We start from the raw sequence: 24,391 nt of genomic DNA, 5'->3' as shown, positions 1-24,391 counted from the left end.
GAATTTTATGCATTAGATAAGGCTTTATGTAAAATAAAAGTTCCAAAACTAAGAAATGCATGTTTAACTACATTTAAGTAAAATTCATCTCTTTATGCAGCATTTATAATGACCAAAAAAGACATTGTATACTTGAAAACATCACAGCACTTTCAGCTATTAAGATTGAAGTAGTTGTCAAACTTAAATGTTTAATCTATTGCTTCACTAACTTGAAAACATCACAGCACTTTCTACTTGATTTTGTACCTTATGAATTTTGTTTTAAAGCAAGAAAATTTTTGTGTAATACACCAGCTGATTCCCACATAGATAAGTTTGGTACTTATAAAGTTAGATAGATGATAGGATAATAAACACCTAAACATTATTGATCAATGACTGTTTTAAGGGGCTCTAACATATTTATTGGAGCATTGACCATGTCTCTATCATACTCAGTAAAAAAAAAAAAAAAAAGGTTTTTAGGGATCTTTTAGTTGTGTAATAAAAAGTTGTGTTATAGTTGTTTCATATCCTTTACAGAATTTCAACATGATTGACATATAATTCCACCTAGTTTTGAGTCTTTTAACATCAGTTTTTAATTTTTTACATCTTAAACCCATTTGTCTATACATTGATGTCATGATTGTATATGTGTTAATTATAATAAAATGTAAACAATAACATGTCTAATTATTTTTATGTGACTTTTTGCTAAACTTAAATTATCTTGTATTATTAAATTGCTAATATAACATGCATACTTAATATGAAAAAAATTGCCACAGAACGGTGTATTTAAATAATTCATCATTGACTCAATACTCTATCATTTTTTAAGAGTTATCAAATGTAATTGTAAAATTAAAGTTATTTATTTTATATTCATTAAAAATGTTTTTTAATATTTGATAAATTGTGGCACCAGAATGAGGATATTTTACTACCCTAAATGCAATAATATTTTTGCATAACTATCAATTAGAATTAATAGAATAGATAGTTGCACAAAAATATCGTATATCTTGATTACAAAGTTGTCCACGAATCAGAAAAATAGAAATAACACCATTAAAATCAAGTAGCTCTTTCATAATTTTTAATTTCATTAATTTATAATTTTTAATAATGTCAAATCTAAGTGTAGATCTAAGATTTTTTATATCTTGATTACAAAGTTGTCCGTGAATCAGAAAAATAGGAATAACACCATTAAAATCAAGTAGTTCTTTCATAATTTTTAATTTTATCAATTTATAATTTTTAATAATGTCAAATCTAAGTGTAGACCTAAGATTTTTTTAATTATAAAATGCTAGTTAAACACTGTTTTGGTAGTCTAGTTTTTAAATAAAATAACTCTAAAATTCGTGAAGATTTAAAAATCAAAGTAATTTTTTTAAATAAAATAAGAAATGCATGGCAATCGAGATATCCTCTCTTGGTAGGCTTGTTGCGGGGAAAGTGAACACGAGGTTCAATTTTAGGGAGACATAGATGCTTAACTGTATTCGATTTAATTTAAGTTGAGTTCGGATAAAATTTAATTCAAGTTTGATTCAAATTTAACTGAATTAATTTAAAATCGATTAGAAAATGATAAAATGAATTCAAATTTAGTTCAAAAATAATTTAATTTGAGTTAATTCAAAAATAACACTTCAAGATAAATTGAAGTGTTAGTTTTTAAACCCTGCAGGGGGAAATGATAAAAATTTCAAAGTTTTTAGGTTTATACATAAAAATGATAATTTTACTCTTGCCTCTAATTGAAAATTTGGATGATAGTTAACTCATAGATGAATATTTAGGTTTTTCATCTACTATAGGTGTGATTTTGAATTTCAACTAAAATTTGGGTGAAAAATTGTACTTTTCCCTATTTGATATTGCTTAGATTTACAATGCTACGAGGAATAATTTCACTCAATTAATTTATGTCCAACTTTAGAGTTGAAACAAATTTCAAGTTGTCTATCTTATCAGAAATGGTGTCATAGAGGTTGTTACTATAAGGGTATAAAACTTTCAAATTGCTCAAGTTTCCAATGAAATGAGAAATAGGACCACTCAACTAATCTATATTCAATTCTAGATCTAAAATAAACTTTTAAGTTATCTATCTCCTCAGGAATGGTACTACAGAGGTTATTCTTATAAAGGTATAAAAATTTCAAAAACTTCAATTGTGATTATTGAATATGAGGAGAATAACTCCTTGATAATAGGAAATACTTGTTTAATATTGTATGATTGTGACAAATTTGATCCTCGTTTCTTAATTCTTGGTTTATAAAAGAAATTTTATCTTGCTGGAGGTTCACACTATGAGCTGTAGGCAGGAAAGATGATTATTCACTTATCGTTGGTTGCGAGAGGAAACTATACCCGCGAGTTGACTTTGAGGAAGAATTTTGACCACATGACATTCAACATCCTTTTTTGCTTTGTTAACCTGTTTTTCTCTTTGAATCAATTTTCTTAAAATAATAATGGTTCTGATTAGAGGTTTCCATGGACTGGGCCGACCGGCTTAATTTTAATAAAAAATTAATGTTTAATGGTATAATTATTAATTCATTTTTTTAATGTTATGTAAATATTATCAGAGTAGATCAACCTACAACCCAACTCTAAAGGCCATACGCCAGGTCTGACACACTACAGCACTAGGTTGGGTTGACCTGGCCCAATTGATGACTCTAGTTCTTATACATATAAAAAAAAATCTGGTAAGCTCTAAACACTCTCCAAAAATTGCCATGAATACATATATTCAATTGCTATGTAAACAATCCTCTCATTACAACAAATATTCAATTTAGGGACTAATTTTGTCTCAAAAAATCAAAAATTCATCTTAAACAGTCATTTTGGACAAAAGTAAAAAATTTGTCCAAAAAAGTCATCTGGGAGGAAATTTTTCAAAGTAACATTCTGAGACAAAAATTAAATTTCATCTCTAAAAATAAATCATAAGTTTTAAAGGACAAAATAATCATTTTAGAAAAAAATTGAAATTTTGTCCCTAAAAATAATTTTTTGGGACGAAATTAAAATTTTATCCCTAAAAATAATACTCTAGAACGCAATTAAAATAGTCTCTAAATTAAATATTTGTTATAGTGTCTAAGGCCTGTCATCAAATTTAATATAACTGAACTTGAAAAAGGCTCAACTAACAAGGCAAAAAACCTGAAAAAAAGATATAACATAAAGGGCAATCTTCATGGTCTTTTTCCCGAAAGCTTAGATAGAATCACTCTATTATCCAAGTGATTCTAATTTAAGCTAAGTAAAAATGGTAAAGATTTAAAGGAAAGGAAGCCAAGTAATGAAAATTCCTCACAGAAGTAAAACCACTCACACATGAGGATAATGTTAACCCTATAATGATTTTGGAGTGTCAAATACGTTAATATTAGAGTTTATTTGAATGTTAGAATCAAGACTTCTGATGCAACGTCATTTTCCTTGTGGAAGAATAGGCAAATTAGTGTCCACACAAGGGGCCAGAAGCAGAAGATTTATGTGTAGAATTTCTCAATAAAACATCAAACCTGGAATTACACGTCTACGCGTGTATAAAGATGCTAAAGACTTAAGCAAAAAGGGAGCGAAAGTTATGATAATTCCTTGTGGAAAACAAAACCACTTACATAAGATAAAGACCTTGACTAGTCTGTCAACTCTAAGAGTTTTTATTATTTTCCTCCCATAACGTGGAAAACTAACAATTCTCTATCATCAAAGAGTTAAAAAAATTCAACTTTTTCCCCTAAATATTACTGTAGAAATACGAACTAAAAAATATGATCAGAAAATGTTTACAATTGTTAAATATTACTGTAGAAATACGAACTAAAAAATATGATCAGACGATGTATTATCATATGATTGGACAATTGAAAATTAAAGATAAAATAACACTAAATTAGATGATGACATATAATTGTTTATGCATAAAATTAAGTATAAAAATTGTACATATAGTACTATTTTTTGTGAAATATATCTACAGAAAGTAAACACACACACACATTCAATGTTATTTCCATGGGACAAAGACTTTGGTTAGCATGTCAACTACGTTATAAGTGTTTACTTGAATGTTAGAATCAAGACTTTATCAACATAATATTGTTTTCCTGATGGAAGAACAGGCAAAATTGGTGCCGACATCTTTGGCCAAGTTGCAGGAAACTTTTGTGTAGAATTTGTCAACAAAACAACAAACTGGAATTTCTCAAGAAGACTACTTGAGAAAGCAATTTGCCAATCAAAGTTGCTTTATAATAACAAACTGTTTTTTACATGCTAAACGTGAAAATAGTGGGGGAGACTTTTCAAAATTAATGTTTAAATTGTGATTGTAAAATTTTCGTCCCGAAAAGTCAAAAATTCGTTTTATAAAGTCATTTGGGATGAAAGTAAACAATTCATCATAAAAAGTCATTTTGGGATGAAAATTAAATTTCGTCTCTAAAAATGAATTATAAGTTTTAGGGGATGAAATTAAATTTCATCCTCTAAGATAATCATTCTAGAATGAAATTTTCATCCCTAAAAGTAATATTATGAGAAGAAATTAAAATCGTCCCTAAATTGAATATTTGTTATAGTGTCTAATATGTGTCATCAAATTTAATATAACTGAACTTGAAAAAGCCTCATGTAACAAGGCAAAAAACTTGAAAAAAAGATGTAACATAAAGGGCAATCTTCAGGGTCTTTTTCTTGAAAGCTTAGACAAAATCACTCTATTATCCAATTATTTTAATTTAAGCTCCCCTCCCGATCTCTCTCTTTCGTCTGGAAAGTTGTCAGAGAGCAAAGGGAGAGAGATAGGAGGAGAGATAAAGCCAGAGAAAGAACGGTTGGAAAAGGTGGATCGTCGTCAGAGAGAAAAGAAAAAAAACCCTAATTGGAAAATTGTCACTTCTCCAACTTTAGGTAGGAAAAATTGTGAGATTTTCAAACTTGAGGAGAAAAATATGATAAAATTTTAATTTTTTAGTACATGATGATTTTACCCTTAATTATAACTAAGATTTTTAACAAAAATTACCTCATAGGTGGGTTTTTAAATTTTTAAAAGTTAAAATAAAAGACTTTGGATTTTCACTATACCTTGGATGAGAATAGGTCTTTTGGCCGAAATAATATCAAATAACTCTTCTTGTAATAAAATCATATATGGATAATTATGGATAAAATCCAACAAACAACAACATAAAATCAAATATTCAGATTTCATTAATATCTAATAAATGGCAATAAAAATAACGTCAAATATTATTGTCAATAGCTAATAAATAAAGATAATATCAAATATTATAGTCAATACATTATCAATCAAAATGTTTTTTTCAATTTAATAAATTTATTAAATTTTAAATAAATCAATATCATATATAAACTAAATTGAATTATAAAATCAAATCATATTATAAATTGATTTATAATTCAATTGATCCAACCAAATAATTCAGTTGAAGTTTAAAAATATTGAATAAAAGTCTTTTGCCAAATAAAACAATCCAAAGGGTTGGTTAATTGAATTTTATTTTTAATGTAATTTTTTATTTTGGAAATAAAATTATTTAAAACACCCCAATTGATCCAACCATATTTTATTTTTTCGAAATAAAATCATTATTAATTAAATTGTAATATTTATAACTCCAACTTGCAGTTATTATTGGTTGTTAGAAAGGAGAGATGGCAAACTAAATTCTTCCATGTTAAAGTCTCAAAAACACCCCTAGGCCCTTCCACTGTCGTGGATCACGTGGGCAGTGCAGGGGACCACTTCCCCTTTAGAGGCCGGCTAAGGTGCCATCTTTCTATGTGAACTTCTACATTCCAATTCGTTCCAAATATGAATAAATGCAAGACAATTGACAAAGACACTTTTAAGTCAAGTCAAATATGTTTGACCTTATATGCATTTGTGATTGCCAGCAGAGGACAAGAAACATCACTTGATATCCACATCAAGAGGTTGTAGAAATTTTTATTTAGTCAGCAGGAAATTAGAGGGGAAAACTTTTCAAGCATTAAAGAATGCATTATGAGTTGCTTATATATATCTATGTTACCAAATTATCATATGCATTACATAATTTCAGAAACAATGGGGTTGTCAGCTTTGCAGGGAGTTTTTTCACTTGTTTTCCTGCTCTTGTTTGTTGTTATGTCTCATTCTTCACCTGATGTTGCTTCTAATTCTACTCAAGAAGCACTAGCTCTTCTCAAATGGAAAGCCAGCCTTCAAAACCACAAAAATTCTCTTCTGTCATCATGGACTCTTTCTTCTGTCAATGCCACAAACACTTCTACCCACCTCAAAACCAAGATGAGTCCATGTACTTGGTTTGGAATCTCTTGCAATCGTGTTGGAAGTATCACAAGTATTAACTTGACCAGTGCAAGTCTAAAAGGTACACTTCATGAACTATCTTTCTCATTATTTCCCAATCTTGTACAACTTGATCTAAGCATGAATGAGCTTTTTGGTGTCATCCCTCCTCAAATCAGTCACCTAAAAAATATGGAGGTCCTTTACCTCCAATTTAATAAGTTATCTGGCTCCATTCCTAAAGAAATAGGCAACTTGAACTCCCTAACAGATTTAGTTTTGGGAGAAAATCAATTGAGTGACTCTATCCCTCCTTCCATTGGAAACCTGAGTAACTTAAAAGCTTTATACCTCGACACCAACAACCTTTCTGGTGTCATTCCTGAGGAAATAGGCAACTTGAAGTTTATTTCGAAACTAGATTTAAGTGAAAACCAACTGAGTGGTCCTATTCCTTATTCCATTGGAAACCTAACCAATTTGAAAGTTTTATACCTTGATAGCAACAACCTTTCTGGCACCATTCTTGAGGCAATAGGCAACTTAAAGTTCATTTCAGATCTAGAGTTGAGTACAAATCAACTGAGTGGTCTTATTCCTCATTCCATTGGAAACTTGAGCAATTTGAAAGTTTTAGACCTTCATAGCAACAACCTCTCTGGCACCATTCCTGAGGCAATAGGCAACTTAAAGTTCATTTCAGATCTAGAGTTGAGTGCAAATCAACTGAGTGGTCTTATTCCTCATTCTATTGGAAACTTGAGCAATTTGAAAGTTTTATACCTTCATAGCAACAACCTCTCTGGCACCATTCCTGAGGCAATAGGCAACTTAAAGTTCATTTCAGATCTAGAGTTGAGTACAAATCAACTGAGTGGTCCTATTCCTCATTCCATTGGAAACTTGAGCAATTTGAAAGTTTTATACCTTCATAGCAACAACCTCTCTGGCACCATTCCTGAGGCAATAGGCAACTTAAAGTTCATTTCAGATCTAGCGTTGAGTATAAATCAACTGAGTGGTCTTATTCCTCATTCCATTGGAAACCTGACCAATTTGAAAGTTTTATACCTTCATAGCAACAACCTCTATGGCACCATTCCTAAGGTAATAGGCAACTTAAAGTTCATTTCAGATCTAGCATTGAATATCAATCAATTGAGTGGGTCTATTCCTCATTCCATTGGAAACCTGAGCAATTTGAAAGTTTTATTTTTTCACAGCAACAACCTTTCTGGCACCATTCCTGAGGCAATAGGCAACTTAAAGTTCATTTCAGATCTAGAGTTGAGTACAAATCAACTGAGTGGTCCTATTCCTCATTCCATTGGAAACTTGAGCAATTTGAAAGTTTTATACCTTCATAGAAACAACCTCTCTGGCACCATTCCTGAGGCAATAGGCAACTTAAAGTTCATTTCAGATCTAGAGTTGAGTACAAATCAACTGAGTGGTCATATTCCTCATTCCATTGGAAACTTGAGCAATTTGAAAGTTTTATACCTTCATAGCAACAACCTCTCTGGCACCATTCCTGAGGCAATAGGCAACTTAAAGTTCATTTCAGATCTAGTTTTGAGTACAAACCAACTGAGTGGTCTTATTCCTCACTCCATTGGAAACTTGAGTAATTTGAAATTTTTATATCTTCATACCAATAACCTTTCTGGAATCATTCCATATGAAGTTGGAAATCTCTTTAAGTTGGTTGTACTAGAGTTGGCTTATAATCACTTTACTGGTTATCTTCCTCGTTACATTTGTCAAAGTGGATCACTTACCCACTTTTCTGTTGGTGAGAACAATTTGCTTGGTCATATCCTCCAAGATTTGAGGGATTGCAAAAGCTTAATTAGAGTTCGCCTCGAAAAGAACCAATTTATTGGAAACATTTCTGAAGATTTTGGTGTCTATCCAAATCTTACTTTCATAGATCTTAGTCACAACAAATTTTATGGTGAAATCTCATCTACTTGGGGAAGGTGCTCTCGCTTAGGTACTTTAAATGTCTCTGGAAACAATATTACTGGGAGTATTGTGCCACAAATTCAAAATTCGATCAAATTACATGAACTTGACCTTTCTTCAAATCATTTAATTGGAGAGATTCCAAAGGAACTTACAAAGTTGACTTCTCTTAACAAGCTCGTTTTAACGGGGAATCAACTTTCTGGAGGTATACCTAGTGAAGTTGGTCTACTCACAGAACTTGAATACCTTGACTTGTCCATAAATAGATTAGGCAAGTCAATCCCAGGGGAATTAGGGAACCTGTCAAGATTGCACTACTTGAATTTGAGAAACAATCAGTTTAGTCTCGAAATTCCATTTCAATTGGGTGATTTGATTCAACTCTCGGAACTAGACTTGAGTCACAATTCACTCGAAGGAGAGATACCGTCTCAGATTTGTAAAATGGAGAGTTTAGAATATCTAAATCTTTCCTGCAATAACCTTTCTGGTTTCATCCCAAGTTGTTTTGAAGATATGCATGGATTGTCACGCATTGACATATCTTATAATGGGTTACATGGTCCAATTCCTAACAATAAAGCATTTCGAGATGCTCCAATTGAAGCATTACAAGGGAATAAAGGATTGTGTGGCAATGTTATTGGATTGACACCTTGCAATAACAGTCTCACTTCACAAAAGCACGTCCTAGGAAAGAGGTTGGTAATTTCCTTTGTTACATTGGGAGCACTTGCTCTTCTAATTGTTGTGACAATAATGTTCTTTTGTTTTCAGAGAAAGAAACAAGAGTTACCGAAAGAACATAGACAGTTGAATAAGGATAAATTTCTTTCGGTATTAAATTTTGATGGAAAAACAATGTTTGAAGAAATTGTAAGTGCAACAGAGAATTTTGATGCCAAGTATTGCATCGGGAGTGGTGGGTCTGGCAGTGTTTACAGAGCACAAGTTCTATCAGGGGTTATTTTTGCAATAAAGAAATTTCACTCATTTCATCTTGATGAGGTAGATGACCAAAAAGAGTTTTTGAATGAAATAAGGGCATTAACGGAGATACGACATCGAAATATTGTAAAATTTTTTGGTTTTTGTGTACATTCTCAACACTTTCTTTTAGTTTATGAGTATCTTGAAAAAGGTAGCTTGGTTACATTCTTGAATAATGAAGCTACAGCAAAAGAATTGGATTGGGGTAAAAGAGTAAATATCTTAAAAGGTGTGGCTAAAGCCTTGTCGTACCTCCACGATGGTTGCTCCCTACCAATAGTCCATCGAGACATATCAACCAAAAATGTGTTGTTAGATTCAGAATATGAAGCTCATGTTTCAGACTTTGGAATTGCAAAATTTCTCAAGCCAGACTCATCCAATTGGACACAACTTGCAGGCACATATGGATACATTGCACCAGGTATATATAATTCATTTTCTATTGTCTAATTCATTAATTACATACATAAGGAATAGTTACGACATATGTTCTCATGATTTGTCTTTCACTTTGCAGAACTGGCTTACACGACGAAAGTAACTGAGAAATGCGATGTATATAGCTTTGGAGTGTTAGCATTAGAAGTGATAAAAGGAAATCATCCTGGCGATATCATTCCTTCTCTATCCTCTTCTTTCACTTGGGAGAACATGTTGTTGAACAATATTTCGGATCCACGTCTTCCACTTCCTTCGCCTGCTGTTCAAGATCACCTAATGGTAGTCATAAAGCTAGCAATTGATTGCTTGGGTGACAACCCAAAATACAGGCCAACCATGGACGCGGTTTCTCGTATGTTTTGAACTACAACATATCATTATTAATACTTAGTAGAATGTCTTCTACAATAGAATAAAAATAATGTGTCATTATGTTATTCTAGTTCATTGCTTGCATCTAGTTTCTTAGGCATGGCTTTTTCCCTTGTGACTTTTATGTATTAGATAAAGCTTTATGTAAAATAAGAGTTCTAAAACTTGAAAACATCACAGCACTTTCAGCTATTGAGATTGAAGTACTTGTCAGACTTAAATGTTTGATCTATTGTTTCACTGACTTGAAAATATCACAGCACTTTCTACTTGATTTTGTACACAATGAATTTTGTTTTAAAGCAGGAAAATTTTTGTGTGATACACCGACCGATTCCTCACATAGATATATTTGATACTTATAAAGTTAGGTAGACAATGGGATAATAAACACCTGAACATTATTGATCAATGACCATTTTAAGGGGCTCTAACATATTTATTGGAGCACTGACCATGTCTCTATCATACTCAATACAAAAAAAAAAAAAGATTTTAGGGATCTTTTAGTCATGTAATAAAAAATTGTGTTATAGTTGTTTCATATACTTCACATGATTTCAACATAAGATACCTATAATTCCACCTAGTTTTGAGTCTTTTAACATCAGTTTATAATTTTTTACATCTTAAACCCATTTGTCTATACAATGATGCCATGCTTGTATATATATTGGAGATGATCAAATGCAAATGATGACGTGTTTAATTATTTTTATGTGACTTTTTGTTAAACTAAAATTATCTCGTACTATTAAATTCTTAATATAGCATACATACTTAATATGAAATAATTTGCTATCAAATGGTATATTTAAATGATTCATCATTAACTTAATTACTCTATTATTCGTTTAAGCGTTGTCAAATGTAATTATAAAAATAAAGTTATTTATTTTATATTCATTAAAAATGTATTTTAATGTTTGATCATTTGTAACACCAGAATGAGAATATTTTATTATCCTAAATGCAATAATTTTTTTGCATAACTATCAATTAGAATTAATAGAATGGATAATTACACAAAGGTATCATATATATTGACTACAAAGTTATCCATAAATCAGAAAAATAGGAATAACACCATTAAAAATGAGTAATTCTTTCATAATTGTTTATTTCAACAATTTATAATTTCTAACCATGTCAAATCTAAGTGTAGACCTAAGATTTTTTTTTTAAATATTAGTTAAACAATGTTTTCCATCATCCTTAGCATTAGTAAAGGGTTGATCGGATGCTCCAACGTACCTGAACATATACTTGCACATTTCTAAAGATTGTGATGTTTTTCATATTTCTAATGCTAAATCCCTTAAATTACTTAAAGTAGACTTGTCAACTGATCAAGATCCAGTAAAGGCAATTTATTGTTATCCTCTTCAATGGTGTAGTATTTGTTTACAATATTAATTAATATAATGGTAAAGACGATGGGTGTCACCCAAACTAGTATATGTTAAAAAAGAATGTCAGTGGTCTTGGGGTTGCCAGCACAATTATGATTAGCGCTTCAATGTTTTCAGTTGTTATTGTTTGGATGCAAAACGAGACCCTATCGTTCTACATCTAATTTGAATTTTTTTTGGCCTGCTATAGTAGTGAGCTATATCGGGTCAATCCATAGGCTTTGTTTTCAAGCCCAACCACAACCCGACCAACCCACGGGTGTGACACAATCCTTTATAGTAGCGGGTATGCTTTCTTCATATGCAGTCATTCATCAAGCCAAATGACAACTCATTCTTGTATTTAATTGTTTCCAACATGCATTCAAATGTAAATTAAGAAAAAGACTAAAATGCCCTTATTGTACCTTAAGCTATTACAACGGACATATAGGATATGCAGTAGTACCAAAGATGTTGATAAAGTAATTATAAGGCATGAGGGACAAGTTATGGTGATAGGTATTACGAACTTAGGTTGAGTTAGTGGCTCAAGATGCATATATGTCAGTTCATGATTTTAGTCATGAGGCTCATTATAAGAAGGCATATGTGAGATTTTCTTCCTACATCGTTCATAGTAGGGCCCAATAGTCTACAGTATAACATTATAGCCATAATGAGGTGTACAGCTCAGCTCCAAGAACTCAACCATGCCTATAGTGTTCTCTCCGATCCTAAACAACGTGCATGGTATGCTTCTCACCGAACACAGATTCTTTTCTTCGACCTTGATTTGTTCTTTAACTCTGTCCCCAATCTATTCTTCCATTTCTTTAGCCCTGCTTTTCTGCCTTTTCCGAATATTCATATTCTGGTAACGGATTTTACAAAGTGTACTCTGTTTTTTTTGACAAGATTCATAAGAATGAAATCAATTTCATTAAGAAAATAGGGATAGGATTGGATACAATGCGGAAGGCGCCAAGAACAGGGAATTTACAAAGTCCAATGAAGGAAGCCAGGGAGTTTTATAAATACTGGGGCAGTACGGTGATGGACTTCAAGTGCTTGGAGGGCAAGACAGCGTCGGAAAGGAGGAGTTGAAAGAAGAGTATAATGATAGGGTAAGAAAAATGGCAGAGTTCGTAAAAAAGAGAGATAAGAGAGTGATTGATTTACTGCGAATGAAGAGAGGATTGAGTGAGTGAAAAGAGACATGGAAGAATTGGAGATGGAAAAGAAGAGGAAGGAGTATTTCTGTGAGGTATACGGAGAGAAGTTCTAGAGGGAGAAACGTGAGCAATGGAGGAAGCGCGTGCCACTAAACCCCAAATAATGAAATGGCATCACATCACCCATTGCTCACGCTTCTCCCTCTGAAATTTTTCTCCACATATCTCACAGAAATACTTCTCGATCTCCAAAACTCAATCTTCTTCCTATGCTCATTTACCATCCGCAGCCAGTCAATCACTCTTTTATCTTTCTTTCTCACTAACTTCGCCAATTTTCTCATCCTGTCATTATACGCTCGTTTCAACTCCTCCCTCTCCAAAGGAAGTCCACCACAGTACTGAACCTGCCCCAGTATTTATAAAACTCTCTCACTTCACCCAACTCTATAAATTCCCCATTCTCGGTGCCTCCCGCACCGTTTCTAACCCCAACCCTAATTTCCTTACGAAATCGAGTTCATACTTCTGAATCTTGTCAACAAAATAAGAGCCTTTGTAAAATCGGTTACCAGAATCCGAATATCCAGAAAAGGCCAGAAACGCGGGGCTACTAGAGAAATTGAAGAAAAGCACGGGAATCTTGTCAACAAAATAAGAGTCTTTGTAAAATCGGTTACCAGAATCCGAATATCCGAAAAAGGCAGAAAGGCGGGGCTAGAGAAATTGAAGCGAAGAACGGGACGCAGTTAAAGAACGAATCAAAGTCGGATAAAAGAATCTGTACGCGGTGAGAATCATACCAGGCGCGCTGTTTCTGGTCAGAGAGAACACCGTAGGCGTCGTTGAGTTCTTGGAACTCAGCGGTGGCTTGGTCATGAGTTAAGCCGGATTGGAGGAGTTTGCCTGGGTGACGTTGGAGGGCTAGTTTCTTGTAAGCGGAGCGAATTTCTTCCGGCGAGGCGTTGACGGTGAGGCTGAGCACCTCGTATAGGCGTCGTTTTAAAGACGCCATTGATTATTTTAAGTAAGAATTTTGGGAGGCCGATGGCGATGAGCTTAGATGCTGAATTTATATTTAAAAAATTATTTTACGGAAGCCTTGCAAACCAATGGGAATTTATAGGGCAATGTATTGCTGAGCTGGCGAGGAACAATAAAGAACCCAAATAACTTTAATTTCAATAAAGTTTTTTTTCCACCCAGCTCGTTTGAGAAATATAATTTTCCTCCCATCATTGAAAATTCAGAAGTTAGTTTTGTATCTATCAAAAGGGTAGATTTATCAATTTATAAAGGGAAAACCATCTAAATTTTAGCTTAATCTCAAAATTATAACTACGGCAGATGAAAAATATAAACACTCACTCATAGACTAATTATTGTATAAAAATTTTCAATTAGAAGTTGAGGTAAAATCATTGTTTTACTTATAAATCATAAAACTTAAAAAATATATATCATCCCCCCCTTAGTTTAGAAAACTCACATTTACCCTTATGTTTAAACTTTAAAAATTTCACTTTTCTCCCTTTTCAAGTTTCATCTTCAGTGGCTTAAGGAACCGATTAACGATTAGGAAGAAACAAAGGTCTTTTCTGATGAAAGATGACCCTTTGTCGTTTAGATCTGGACAAAATATCGTCCAAAACTGGAAGACTTGACTAAAGATGACGCTTCGTCATCCTTCATCATCACTTCTAGACAATACAACAAAGGACGATGAAGGATCATCCTTAGTCGAGTCTTCCAAACAACAAAGGACGACACTTTGTCGTCCTTCATCGTTGTGTTTAGACGATTGTCTTTCATCTTCTTTTGTAGTCGAATCTAGAAGATAGGTGAAAAGCACTAGTCATCGGTCAAAATAATGGTGGCTAAAGAAGGAAGCAAACCCTAAAGGTGAAATCTAAACTTTTCGAACTTTGAGAATGGGTTAAAGTGTTAGTTTTTAAAATCTGGGGGAAAACAATATAAATTTTAAGGTTTTAAGGTTTATAGATATAATAAGGATTTTACTCTTGTCCTTAACTGAAAATTTGGACAACAGTTAGTCCATAGATAGATGTTTGAGTTTTTCAACTACCGTAGGTATAATTTTGAGATTAGGGTAAAATTTGGGTGGGACATAGTCCTTTTCCCATTTATAAAATATATATTATAAAGTTTTTTTTTTTCCTTTAGTAATTTGAGAATTAACCACTTATATTCTTATATTTAATAGAAAATAAAGTCAAATATTGAATCTACCACTATTCTAAATAACTGGAATCGTATTGGTTAAATGTAATCCTAAATGCAATCTGGTCAAATTGTATTATCTTAGGTTTGATTTTGGTCGAATTGCATATTTTCACCTATGTTGTTCGAGAAAAACTTATCTAAAATTATTTAAAAGTAAACCTTTCTCCCGATGTGTTATGTGTCGAAATAATGAAAGAAACAACTGGTGATTGACTTAGTTTGTTAACTTTGAAATCAGTCTCACTACTTTTTTGTGTTCATAAGTACAAGATTTTTGAGTTTTTGGTAAAGCTCTATATAGTAGGCACTAGTCCACCCTTGTATGTTTTTCTTTTTTTTAATCATCCATATACTAATGTTCCATGTTAATCCAAAAAAAAAAAAGATAAAAGAAAAAAAAACAATAAAACTATTTATATTTATTTTAAATACACAAATATATACACACTTATATTTATCATTATATTTATCATTGTGTGATTAAGTGATTTTGAATTAAGAAAAAACAATACTCAATAATATAATAACACAAATGAGTATGTATATATTTATGTATCTAAAATTAATACGTATAATATTGTTTAAAAAAAAAAAGAAGAAAGGAGCCCTAATAAACTCAATAAATTAATTAAAAGGTGATCAATTAACAGTGTAATCAAACAATTTTGTGCCATAGGAGTTACACCATAATGAACAAAATAAGAGATGGGAAATTACTCAATTTAAATGGATCAATTAATGTTCTCTTAGTTCATTAATTGGGTTCCTGAGAAGATATACAATTTGGATCAATATTGAGATTTATACTATGCCACTTCTCGTATGGATTCTTTTTTCTCTATGGACAAGCTTGCAACTTCTTCAGTAAAATCATTATCTAATTTTCCGTTAAAATGGTCTCTGAGGAACTCAACAGCCATGAAGGTGAGGGCAGAGGCCGGAATATACCAAGTGATCCTTGGGATGCTTCCTCTGAACATTCCCTTGGCGCCTTCTATCATCCAGATCCTATGAACCGCATCCAACCAGCCCTTGTAACTATGAGTTTCCAATAATATTAGAAATGTTAGTCTCACGATAATTTCTAGTTTTGACATTCGACCTGCAGTTGATACTCTACCGAGAATCTATTTCAAAGCCAAGTTTGAAAAAGTCTATTGACAAATGCATCTCCTTAAAACTAGATGCTAGAAGAAAATGATACCTTACAGTTGATCCCTGTACTTGCATTCTTGTTTTGATGACATCCAAGGGGGTGGTAAGATATGCAGCAAAACCTGCACAATTTAATCAATGAACAAGCGGGAGGCAGCACTTATCATGAAGTCAGAAGAAACAATTTAGAAGGATTGAATTTAGGATTAAGCAGAAGAAAGACACATACCACCAGCTAATCCTCCCAATACAAGTCCTTCAAAAGAACTATTCACGTAGTGATCTGAATTGGGTATCCATCTTTGCTTCCCATATTCTGTCATACCTTTCAGGGCTTCATAGAACATAACCTGCAAGGTGTAAACAGCATAGGTAGTCAACATCTTTAATTCAATATGTGGATATCAAAGCATAGATTTATTTAATTGGCATGTGAGAACTTTCCTAGTGGAAGTTAAAACAATTAAAAGAAAAGAAATCCACTGATAGTGACCATTGTCATACACCCATTATGAGAATACAGCAAAAATGTGAGAGAGAGTTAGCACAGAGATGCTAGAAACAAAGTCTCCAAATGATGATTGCTCCTTTGATATTTGAGCAGGGGATGTATGGTAGAAAGATTAGTTACTCCAGAAATTCCAATAGAGGTATATGTAACAACCGTGACATCAAATCTGGAGCCATGTTGGGGAAGAAAAATTCAATCTCACGAATTATCATACATAGAACAGAGGTCATGTTATAAACATATTCTATTATATGCATGTTTCACAAAGAAAAGTTTATAACAATCCACTCTCGTTTTATGCATCCACAACTTATCAACTTGCATCACAGCCTATCCCTCTTTCTTTATCTTATGGAAAAGCAGGAGTTATTATTAAAATAAACTACTGATATTAATCTTCAAAATACCAGAGTACTAAGTAAAAAATGCACGTACCATGAGACCAGCAAATGGAACATCCCTTGCAAGTGTAGACCAGTATCTGCCACAACGATAAGAAGAAAGTAACAATCAGCCAGTCCCCACCTAAAAGCAGGTCAATAACCCTTGAGAAACCTTTTAAAAAGCGGCCTATACATGCCAAAAAGGTTAAGCAGCAAACTGGGCAAATCATTTTTTAGAAGTTTCATATGTTCATTAGCTATATTACAGCACAAAACAATGGAATTTAGATAAAATTAACAATAGTAAGTTCTAATTTTAAAAGCTGTTAGCTGTACAGCATTAAACATCTAAACACAAAAAGAAAAAACTACTCAGTCTCCAGCATGCAAAGAGTAATAACACAGTCTAATTTCAGTAAACCATCTGTCAAAAAATTACACCATTCAAAGAATCTAATGAGACAATGGGACTGTTTCGACACTTACCCAGTATATAGTCCACTTAGCCCCTGCTCCCTCCATATTGAGCAACCAGCTTGAAACATTCCAGTGTAATAACCATACATTGCCACACCAGATTTCACAGGGGTGTCTTTCCCAACAATGGAATTCCAAGATGTTTTTGAGCCTTGAACCTGCATGCGCTGCTTCATAACTTCGCATGGGACATATACAAAAGAACCAAGAGTATCTCCTGAAAAACAAAAAGAACAAGATTGATAAAAAAAATTGAGTATTTTATCACATACAAATGACAAGTTCACAATTATTAAATCTCTAATCATTAACACAAGATGGCCTTCTTTCTTGTAACAACAAAACAACTATAAATCAGTCACTGCATACTGATAAGTATAAATTCCTATTTTTATCAATAATATAAAATTTCTGCATGATTGTCACTCGCAACCATAGACACATCAATAAATCCCAGTCCTCAGATCACTGGAATTATATTATTGATTATAAATCATTTAACAATTTGTTCCGGTCCACTGTGTGCATAGAATCTTTACAAGAAATTTAAATGGCACTATGATGAATTTGTCTAGGTAGCTCCACGACTTACCAACAGCTCCAGAAATGAAATGTGCCCAGTGGCCCCCAAGACTGGGATGTGTTTCTTCAATCCACTTTTTGGTGGACTCTATGAAACCAAAATATGTTGCTCCGGTGGCTAGAGATCCGGTAACCCCAGGAGCTACACCTCTATAAAAGCCTACAAGGATGATCAATCCAGCCAAAATGATGGATTGCATCAATAAGCAAAAAAAATTCCACAATTTAAAGTAAAAAATATGATTAGCAGTATAAAATTTTCAAAATCAAATGATAAAAGTAAATGAAGAATCAAATATCAGAATATACCCATATCGTGAGAAAGTTCAAAGAAAACATATAATATATGCAACTTGTCATACAGAAGACTTGAGGTCGGTAAGAGATTAAAACTGGACCAATGATCATCACCTGAAATATAACAGATTGATAATTCTTTACCTTGTAGTCCATCAGCAACCCAAACTGCTCTAACCATCTGCAATATGCTCTTTTGGTTCTGAAAGTGATGAAACAAATGGCAAAAGGCAACAAGAATCAAAAGTTAGATTGTAAAGAAGAGCTTTGGTAAGAATTACCGGTATGATTCTAGACACCTTTTGAGTAAACTTCTAACTCTTTCAGGTGAAATATCCCTAAGATTAAAGCTTATTAGAGCTTAGATAGTGCAGGACAATTGCCTATCAGATTAACATCTTGATCGAGTCTAACTTAACATTTTCACTGCATTATCCTTCTAAATGTGAGATAAAATTGCCGTTTTTCTAAGCTAAGCACAAACGTGATGTTTTTTGTTTTCCACCACATATTCAGAGGGCAATATCATGCAGCCAAATTACTAAAAGCTGATACCTGACTTCCACTGAGAATTGCTTGACTTTGAATTCGTGTCTTTACAGTGTCAACTGGATGCATCATTCCTTCCCCAAAAGCCCCAGCAAGAGCTCCCCACAAGAACTCTCTCCACACTACGCCCACAACATGAATCAATAACGAAAATTCTTTCAGCTCACAATGGATTTGAATCTACAGTATAGATTATATAACATGAAAAGATACTGAAAGGTGATTAAATATGAGATTTGGAAGCCAGAAGGAAAAATAACAAAAAAAAAAACACAATATCAGCACCACATCATTTCCAGCACAAAGTCTATCACTTCAAACTAGTAGCAGAATTGAAACCAATATAGTTGCTTCAGAGTCAAAATAGTAAGCCCTCCTGCCATTCGTTTTCCCTTTTAATCTCAAAATCACTTCAACCAAACACTTAAAATCTTAACGAAAACACTCCTTCACTAATTAAAAAAGCTTTTGAACCATTCTAGATGCAACCAAAAGAAACAAAAAAAAAAAAAAGAAAGAAAATGAAGTACACCAATAATTAAAATTCATAGTTTGTTCTCTTTCTTGAACCATAGCCACTTAAACTGGAAAAAGAAAAACATACCGAAGAATTGATTAGAAGATGAAGTAGGTTCCATTTGAGAGGAAGCTGGGGGCATTGAAGATGCAGGCAGGTTGATGGAGGTGTGAGAGGTTTAGGGTTTAAAGAAGGCGCGCTTGTCAAGAATGAAAAGGCGGCTAGTTGTTGAGACACAGCAGCCATTGATAAATTTTTTAAATTAGGACAGGGTGAACTACAATTTTAGGCTCCTCTTTTTCGTATTACAGTAATTCATCTTTTATTTGTGATATTAAAATATTTAATTTATCGAATAATTAAAAATATGATTATTAAATTAAAATGATAATTAATATATAAATAATATAGTTATTATAATATTTTTAAAATATTTTATTTAGATAATATTTTTAAAAATTTGATTTAGATAATATTTTATTATCAAAATTAAAAAATTATTTTAAAGATACATTAATTAAAATATTATTGAGTATAAATAATTATTGAATAATCAAAATACTAATAAATTATTTTACTTAAATACACTTAATTATAATTATTTTTAAATTTATATTAATTGAAAATGAGGTTATTATTTTTAAAAAATATAATTATAATAAAATCAAGCTTATATTGAAAATTTTTTAATAACTACGGTGAAGGTGATAATAAGATTATTACTTATATTACCTATCACATTACTATCAGTAATAGAATATTACTGTATTTTTTTTATTATTGACAAACCAAATAAAATAATATATATAATAAAAGATAAAGTGTTAAGTTAATTTTTATTGACCGGGAACCAAATAACCCCTTTAAGTATTAAAATATTATAAGTAATTTTATTTTTATTATAATTTTACCATTATTTAATAAATTTAGTTTAAATAATATTTTAATATTTTTTTATTACTACAAATCAAACACAATAATATTTTATACTAACCAATTTACCTAAACACAATATCAATATTAATTTGTGTACCGTGCATTTGATTTGAGTAATTTTTAATTACAAAAAATTACTTATAACTATCAAGATAGATAATCTTTATAATCAATAATTTTTCAAGTAATTTATCACTATGATATTTTTTTCAGTTTTAATAAAAAAATATTGTTTGAACCAAATACACACTTAAAGATGACCTAAAAATATATTTCTACTAAGCCTCGGATTTAAGCCAAGATGGCTCAAGCTCATTAGCCAACTTGGCTTGTGCAACCTTAAACTTTGTTGATATTTCGCGAGCTCAAACTCGAGCTTGAACCCAAGCTGGAGCATAGTAAGATCGAGTGGTTTGTGAACCACTCAATTTATTTATTAAAATGATGTTAGATTATTTATATTAAAATGTTAAACAAACGATAATATTTCCAAAAAATTAGAGTGAAAACATCGTCCTTTTTCTCTTGCCCGATAAACATAATCCCTGAAATTCTAAATTGAAGGAATAGTTATGTCATTGTCAATATTTGCATATATGTTCTATGCACTTATAATGCATATTAATTTAAGTATCAATGATAATTTATTATCATATGATTGAGTATTATTTAATTTTTAATTTAAAATCATCTAATTACTTTAACAATACGCCATCGTTAATTAGGGCTAGATTCGAACTGAACTGAGCTCAAGCTCGACTTGACTTAAGAATAATATAGCTCGAGCTCATTATGCTTGAGCTTGAACTCGACTCGAGTTTGGCTTGGCTCGCTTCGAATTCAAGTATTCGTTATTAAAACGATGTCGTTTTAATATATATTAGTCAAAACGACGTCGTTTTGTATCCAAAATTTTAATTTATAAACTTTGACAATTAAACTCGAGCTCGAAAACATTGGCTCTAGCTCGAATCGATCCCTATCGTTAATACTCAAATGGGTAATCATCACAAAGTGTACATAGTTGCATGTATTTCAATACCAATTCATTTAACAATTCTTTTCACTATTAGATTGCATTAAGTAGAAAATAATTAAATTGTTTAAAATTTTATAGTGAAAAATTAATTCACATAATCCAACCTATTTAAGTAATAGGAAAACAATAAAACTATATGTATCTATTTTGGGTATATAAATATATACATACTTATTTATATCATCATATGATTAGATAATTTTAAATCAAGGATAAAACTGCACCGTATCATATGATGACATATGTAAATATATATATATTTGTGTACTTAAAATAAATATACATAGTATTACTTATAGAGTAAAGTGCTTTAATTTTTTTTTTTTGACATGATGATCATATTAATAAAATATGTAAGTTATTTTCTTTTCTCCATATGATTTGATAATTTATGTATAAATCATATATTTTACTTTTTAGGATAATATTTTACATATAAAAACCATATACAAAATCAGCATATATTTTTAATATATAATTTAGATACATAAATAAAGTATTATTATATAATTAAATAATTTTAAATTAAATAACAAAATAATATTTAATCATATAATAATATATCATTTATATATCTAAATTATATATCAAAATATGCATCAATACCTTTACTCATGCAAAAATATTTTCTACGAAAATGAAGGGCCATAATATAAATTAAAAAAATCGATTTAATAAATACACATTACTAGTGAATGATATGTCAATGCAAGAATAGTATCTCTTAATTTTGTGTGGATAACTTTATAAAGAGTTTTTGTAAAGGCCCTTTTATTATTAAAAAAACTATAAAACTATATATATAATTTTATATATAAATAATGACGTTTCATCTTATGATTGAGTATTGATTTATTTTTAATTTTTAATTATCAAATTACATGGTGACAGATCATTATTTATGCACAAAAGTTATGCACATAATATTACTCTTACAAAAAATGCCCTCTAGTATACATAGGAAGAGGAAGGTAAGACAATTATGAATAATATAATGTGTATTTATGATGAATACCAATATGTCATTATGTGATTATATATTTTATTATTTTTTATTTAAAATCATTTAATCATATAATGACACATCTTCATTGATACACAGATCAGTATTCCTTTTAAGTGCATATAATTTTACTAGAGAATTATTATTTATGCATTTTATTATGAGTAATGTTATGTTATGTGTACATAGTCCTGGCCACGGTTCATGAACCAGCAGTTCACGGTTCGAAAAATTAAGGACTCTGAATCGAAACTGTAATAGAACGGTTCGTTCACGGTTTGGAACCAATGGTTCCAATTTGAAACCGACATTGAACCGGCAATTCTAATACATGATCTTGATTTAATTTTTAAATTATTAATTACAATAATTGAAAATTAAAAGAAAGACTTGGACTTAATTTTTCAATTAAACTTCCTACGTATTTTTTTGGGGTTTAGAAGAATCAAAACCTACGTAGTTCTCTTACCTTTGCATATCTACAATAATTGTTGTTCTATCTCCTTGTTTGAATTTATAAATTTGTCTACAATAATTGCAAACAACATCGAAATTACCATCTTTCTTTTGTATTTTCTTGAAATGAATATTGAAAATATCGAATGTAGAAATTTTTTTAGAGTGTTGTTTCATCTCCATCTGTTGTCGATGTTGCTCCACCTCTACATATTGGCTTTCACTTTCCTGTGTTGAAAAATCGTCTATAAATTGATTTTCATTCACATTTGATATATGTGAATATTGACCAAATCTCATATTACAGGAAGAATTTCCACTACTTATCATTTTTTGATAATAAATAAAATTAATTATATAAATAAATTATATGATTAATTATGAAAGATAATAATAAAATAATAAATAAAATTAATTATAGAAATAAATTATATAATTAATTATGAATTGTATACAAAAAATAGAAATTGGAATTAATAGAAAATTAAGAAAGAATTTAATTAAATTTAAGAGAATTTGATTGAATTGAAAGATTGAAAGAGTATTAAGAGTTGAAAGAATGAGAATGAGAGTTTGAAGGATTGAGTGAGAGAGTGGAGAGATTGAAATTTGAATGGGTATATATATAAAAAAATATTTTTTTGAAAAAAATTAAAAAATAGGGGGGGGGGGGGGGGTGAAATATGATTTTAAAAATTGCAAGGGGACCAACAGTCCCCTGCAAAAGCTCTGGTCCCCTACAATTTTCTTTTCAAAGCCAACGGTTCCCTGCGCAAGGAACCGTTGGCTCTTTAATAAATTTAAAAAAATTCAAAATTTTTCTGTTCAGCACAGTAAATCGCCGGTTTACATGTCGGTTCATAAATCGGGTGTGAACCGGTGGTTTCATAGTTCAAAATTAAGTAAACCGAAACCGAACCGCTAAGTTTCGGTTTGGGTTTTGGTTCAATCCAGTTCCGGATTTATCGGTTCCAGTTCCGATTTTATTCGGGTCAGTTTTGGTCAGGTTCACAGGCCAAACCAACCCGTGGCTAGGTCTATGTGTACGTACTTTTGAATATATAATTGAATACACAAATAATGTATTATCATGTGATTGAGTAATAAAGATAAAGTAATATCTAATCACATAAAGATATATTATGTGTATCCAATTGTGTATAAAAAATATATATATATAATTTTATTGTTTTAACTTTTAAGAGCAATACTATGTATACCCACTTTGGGTACACAAATATATACACATTCATACGTGTCATCATATGATTGGTTATTGTTTTATTCTTAATTCAAAATCATCCAATCACATGATGACACATATAAATGTGTATATATTTGTGTACCCAAAGTGGGTATACATAGTTTTATTGAACTTTTAATATTCACCTGAGATTGAGGCAGACATAATTTGAGGGATTGGCAACAGTGGGTTCAAAATTTTAGTGATATTATCTTATACACTTGTTATCCTTCAATTTGTTGCGTAGAGACTAGTGATAGGTTTCCTCTTTTGATTTCAGAGTATCATTGGTGAGAATATTCAGTCTATC

General features: G+C 31.3%; 3 protein-coding genes across 3 annotated transcripts; 1 reads left to right on the top strand and 2 right to left on the bottom strand.

The window, feature by feature from the left end:
* Window positions 1–6,121: 6,121 nt before the first annotated feature.
* Window positions 6,122–10,163, top strand: LOC123204299 (probable leucine-rich repeat receptor-like protein kinase At1g35710). The gene is made up of 2 exons (XM_044620908.1): window positions 6,122–9,731; window positions 9,828–10,163. Exons 1-2 carry the CDS (start codon window positions 6,122–6,124, stop codon window positions 10,112–10,114), a joined length of 3,897 nt encoding a protein of 1,298 aa, XP_044476843.1. The 3' UTR covers window positions 10,115–10,163.
* A 2,705-nt stretch (window positions 10,164–12,868) lies between these two features.
* Window positions 12,869–13,704, bottom strand: LOC123204298 (DNAJ protein JJJ1 homolog). Its single transcript, XM_044620906.1, has 3 exons — window positions 13,477–13,704; window positions 13,200–13,406; window positions 12,869–13,096 (listed from the first exon to the last, which is right to left on the bottom strand). Exons 1-3 carry the CDS (start codon window positions 13,702–13,704, stop codon window positions 12,869–12,871), a joined length of 663 nt encoding a protein of 220 aa, XP_044476841.1.
* A 1,853-nt stretch (window positions 13,705–15,557) lies between these two features.
* LOC123204045 (S-adenosylmethionine carrier 1, chloroplastic/mitochondrial) lies at window positions 15,558–19,658 on the bottom strand. The gene is made up of 9 exons (XM_044620584.1): window positions 19,492–19,658; window positions 18,894–19,009; window positions 18,483–18,540; window positions 18,052–18,201; window positions 17,469–17,676; window positions 17,035–17,080; window positions 16,318–16,438; window positions 16,138–16,210; window positions 15,558–15,971 (listed from the first exon to the last, which is right to left on the bottom strand). Exons 1-9 carry the CDS (start codon window positions 19,544–19,546, stop codon window positions 15,740–15,742), a joined length of 1,059 nt encoding a protein of 352 aa, XP_044476519.1. The 5' UTR covers window positions 19,547–19,658; the 3' UTR covers window positions 15,558–15,739.
* Between the last annotated feature and the right edge of the window lie 4,733 nt (window positions 19,659–24,391).

This window comes from Mangifera indica, chromosome 20, assembly GCF_011075055.1.
Source record: "Mangifera indica cultivar Alphonso chromosome 20, CATAS_Mindica_2.1, whole genome shotgun sequence".
In the NCBI taxonomy this organism is placed as follows: domain Eukaryota; kingdom Viridiplantae; phylum Streptophyta; class Magnoliopsida; order Sapindales; family Anacardiaceae; genus Mangifera; species Mangifera indica.
Note: the sequence above shows the minus strand (reverse complement) of the source record. Positions and strands in the feature narration are given on the sequence as shown.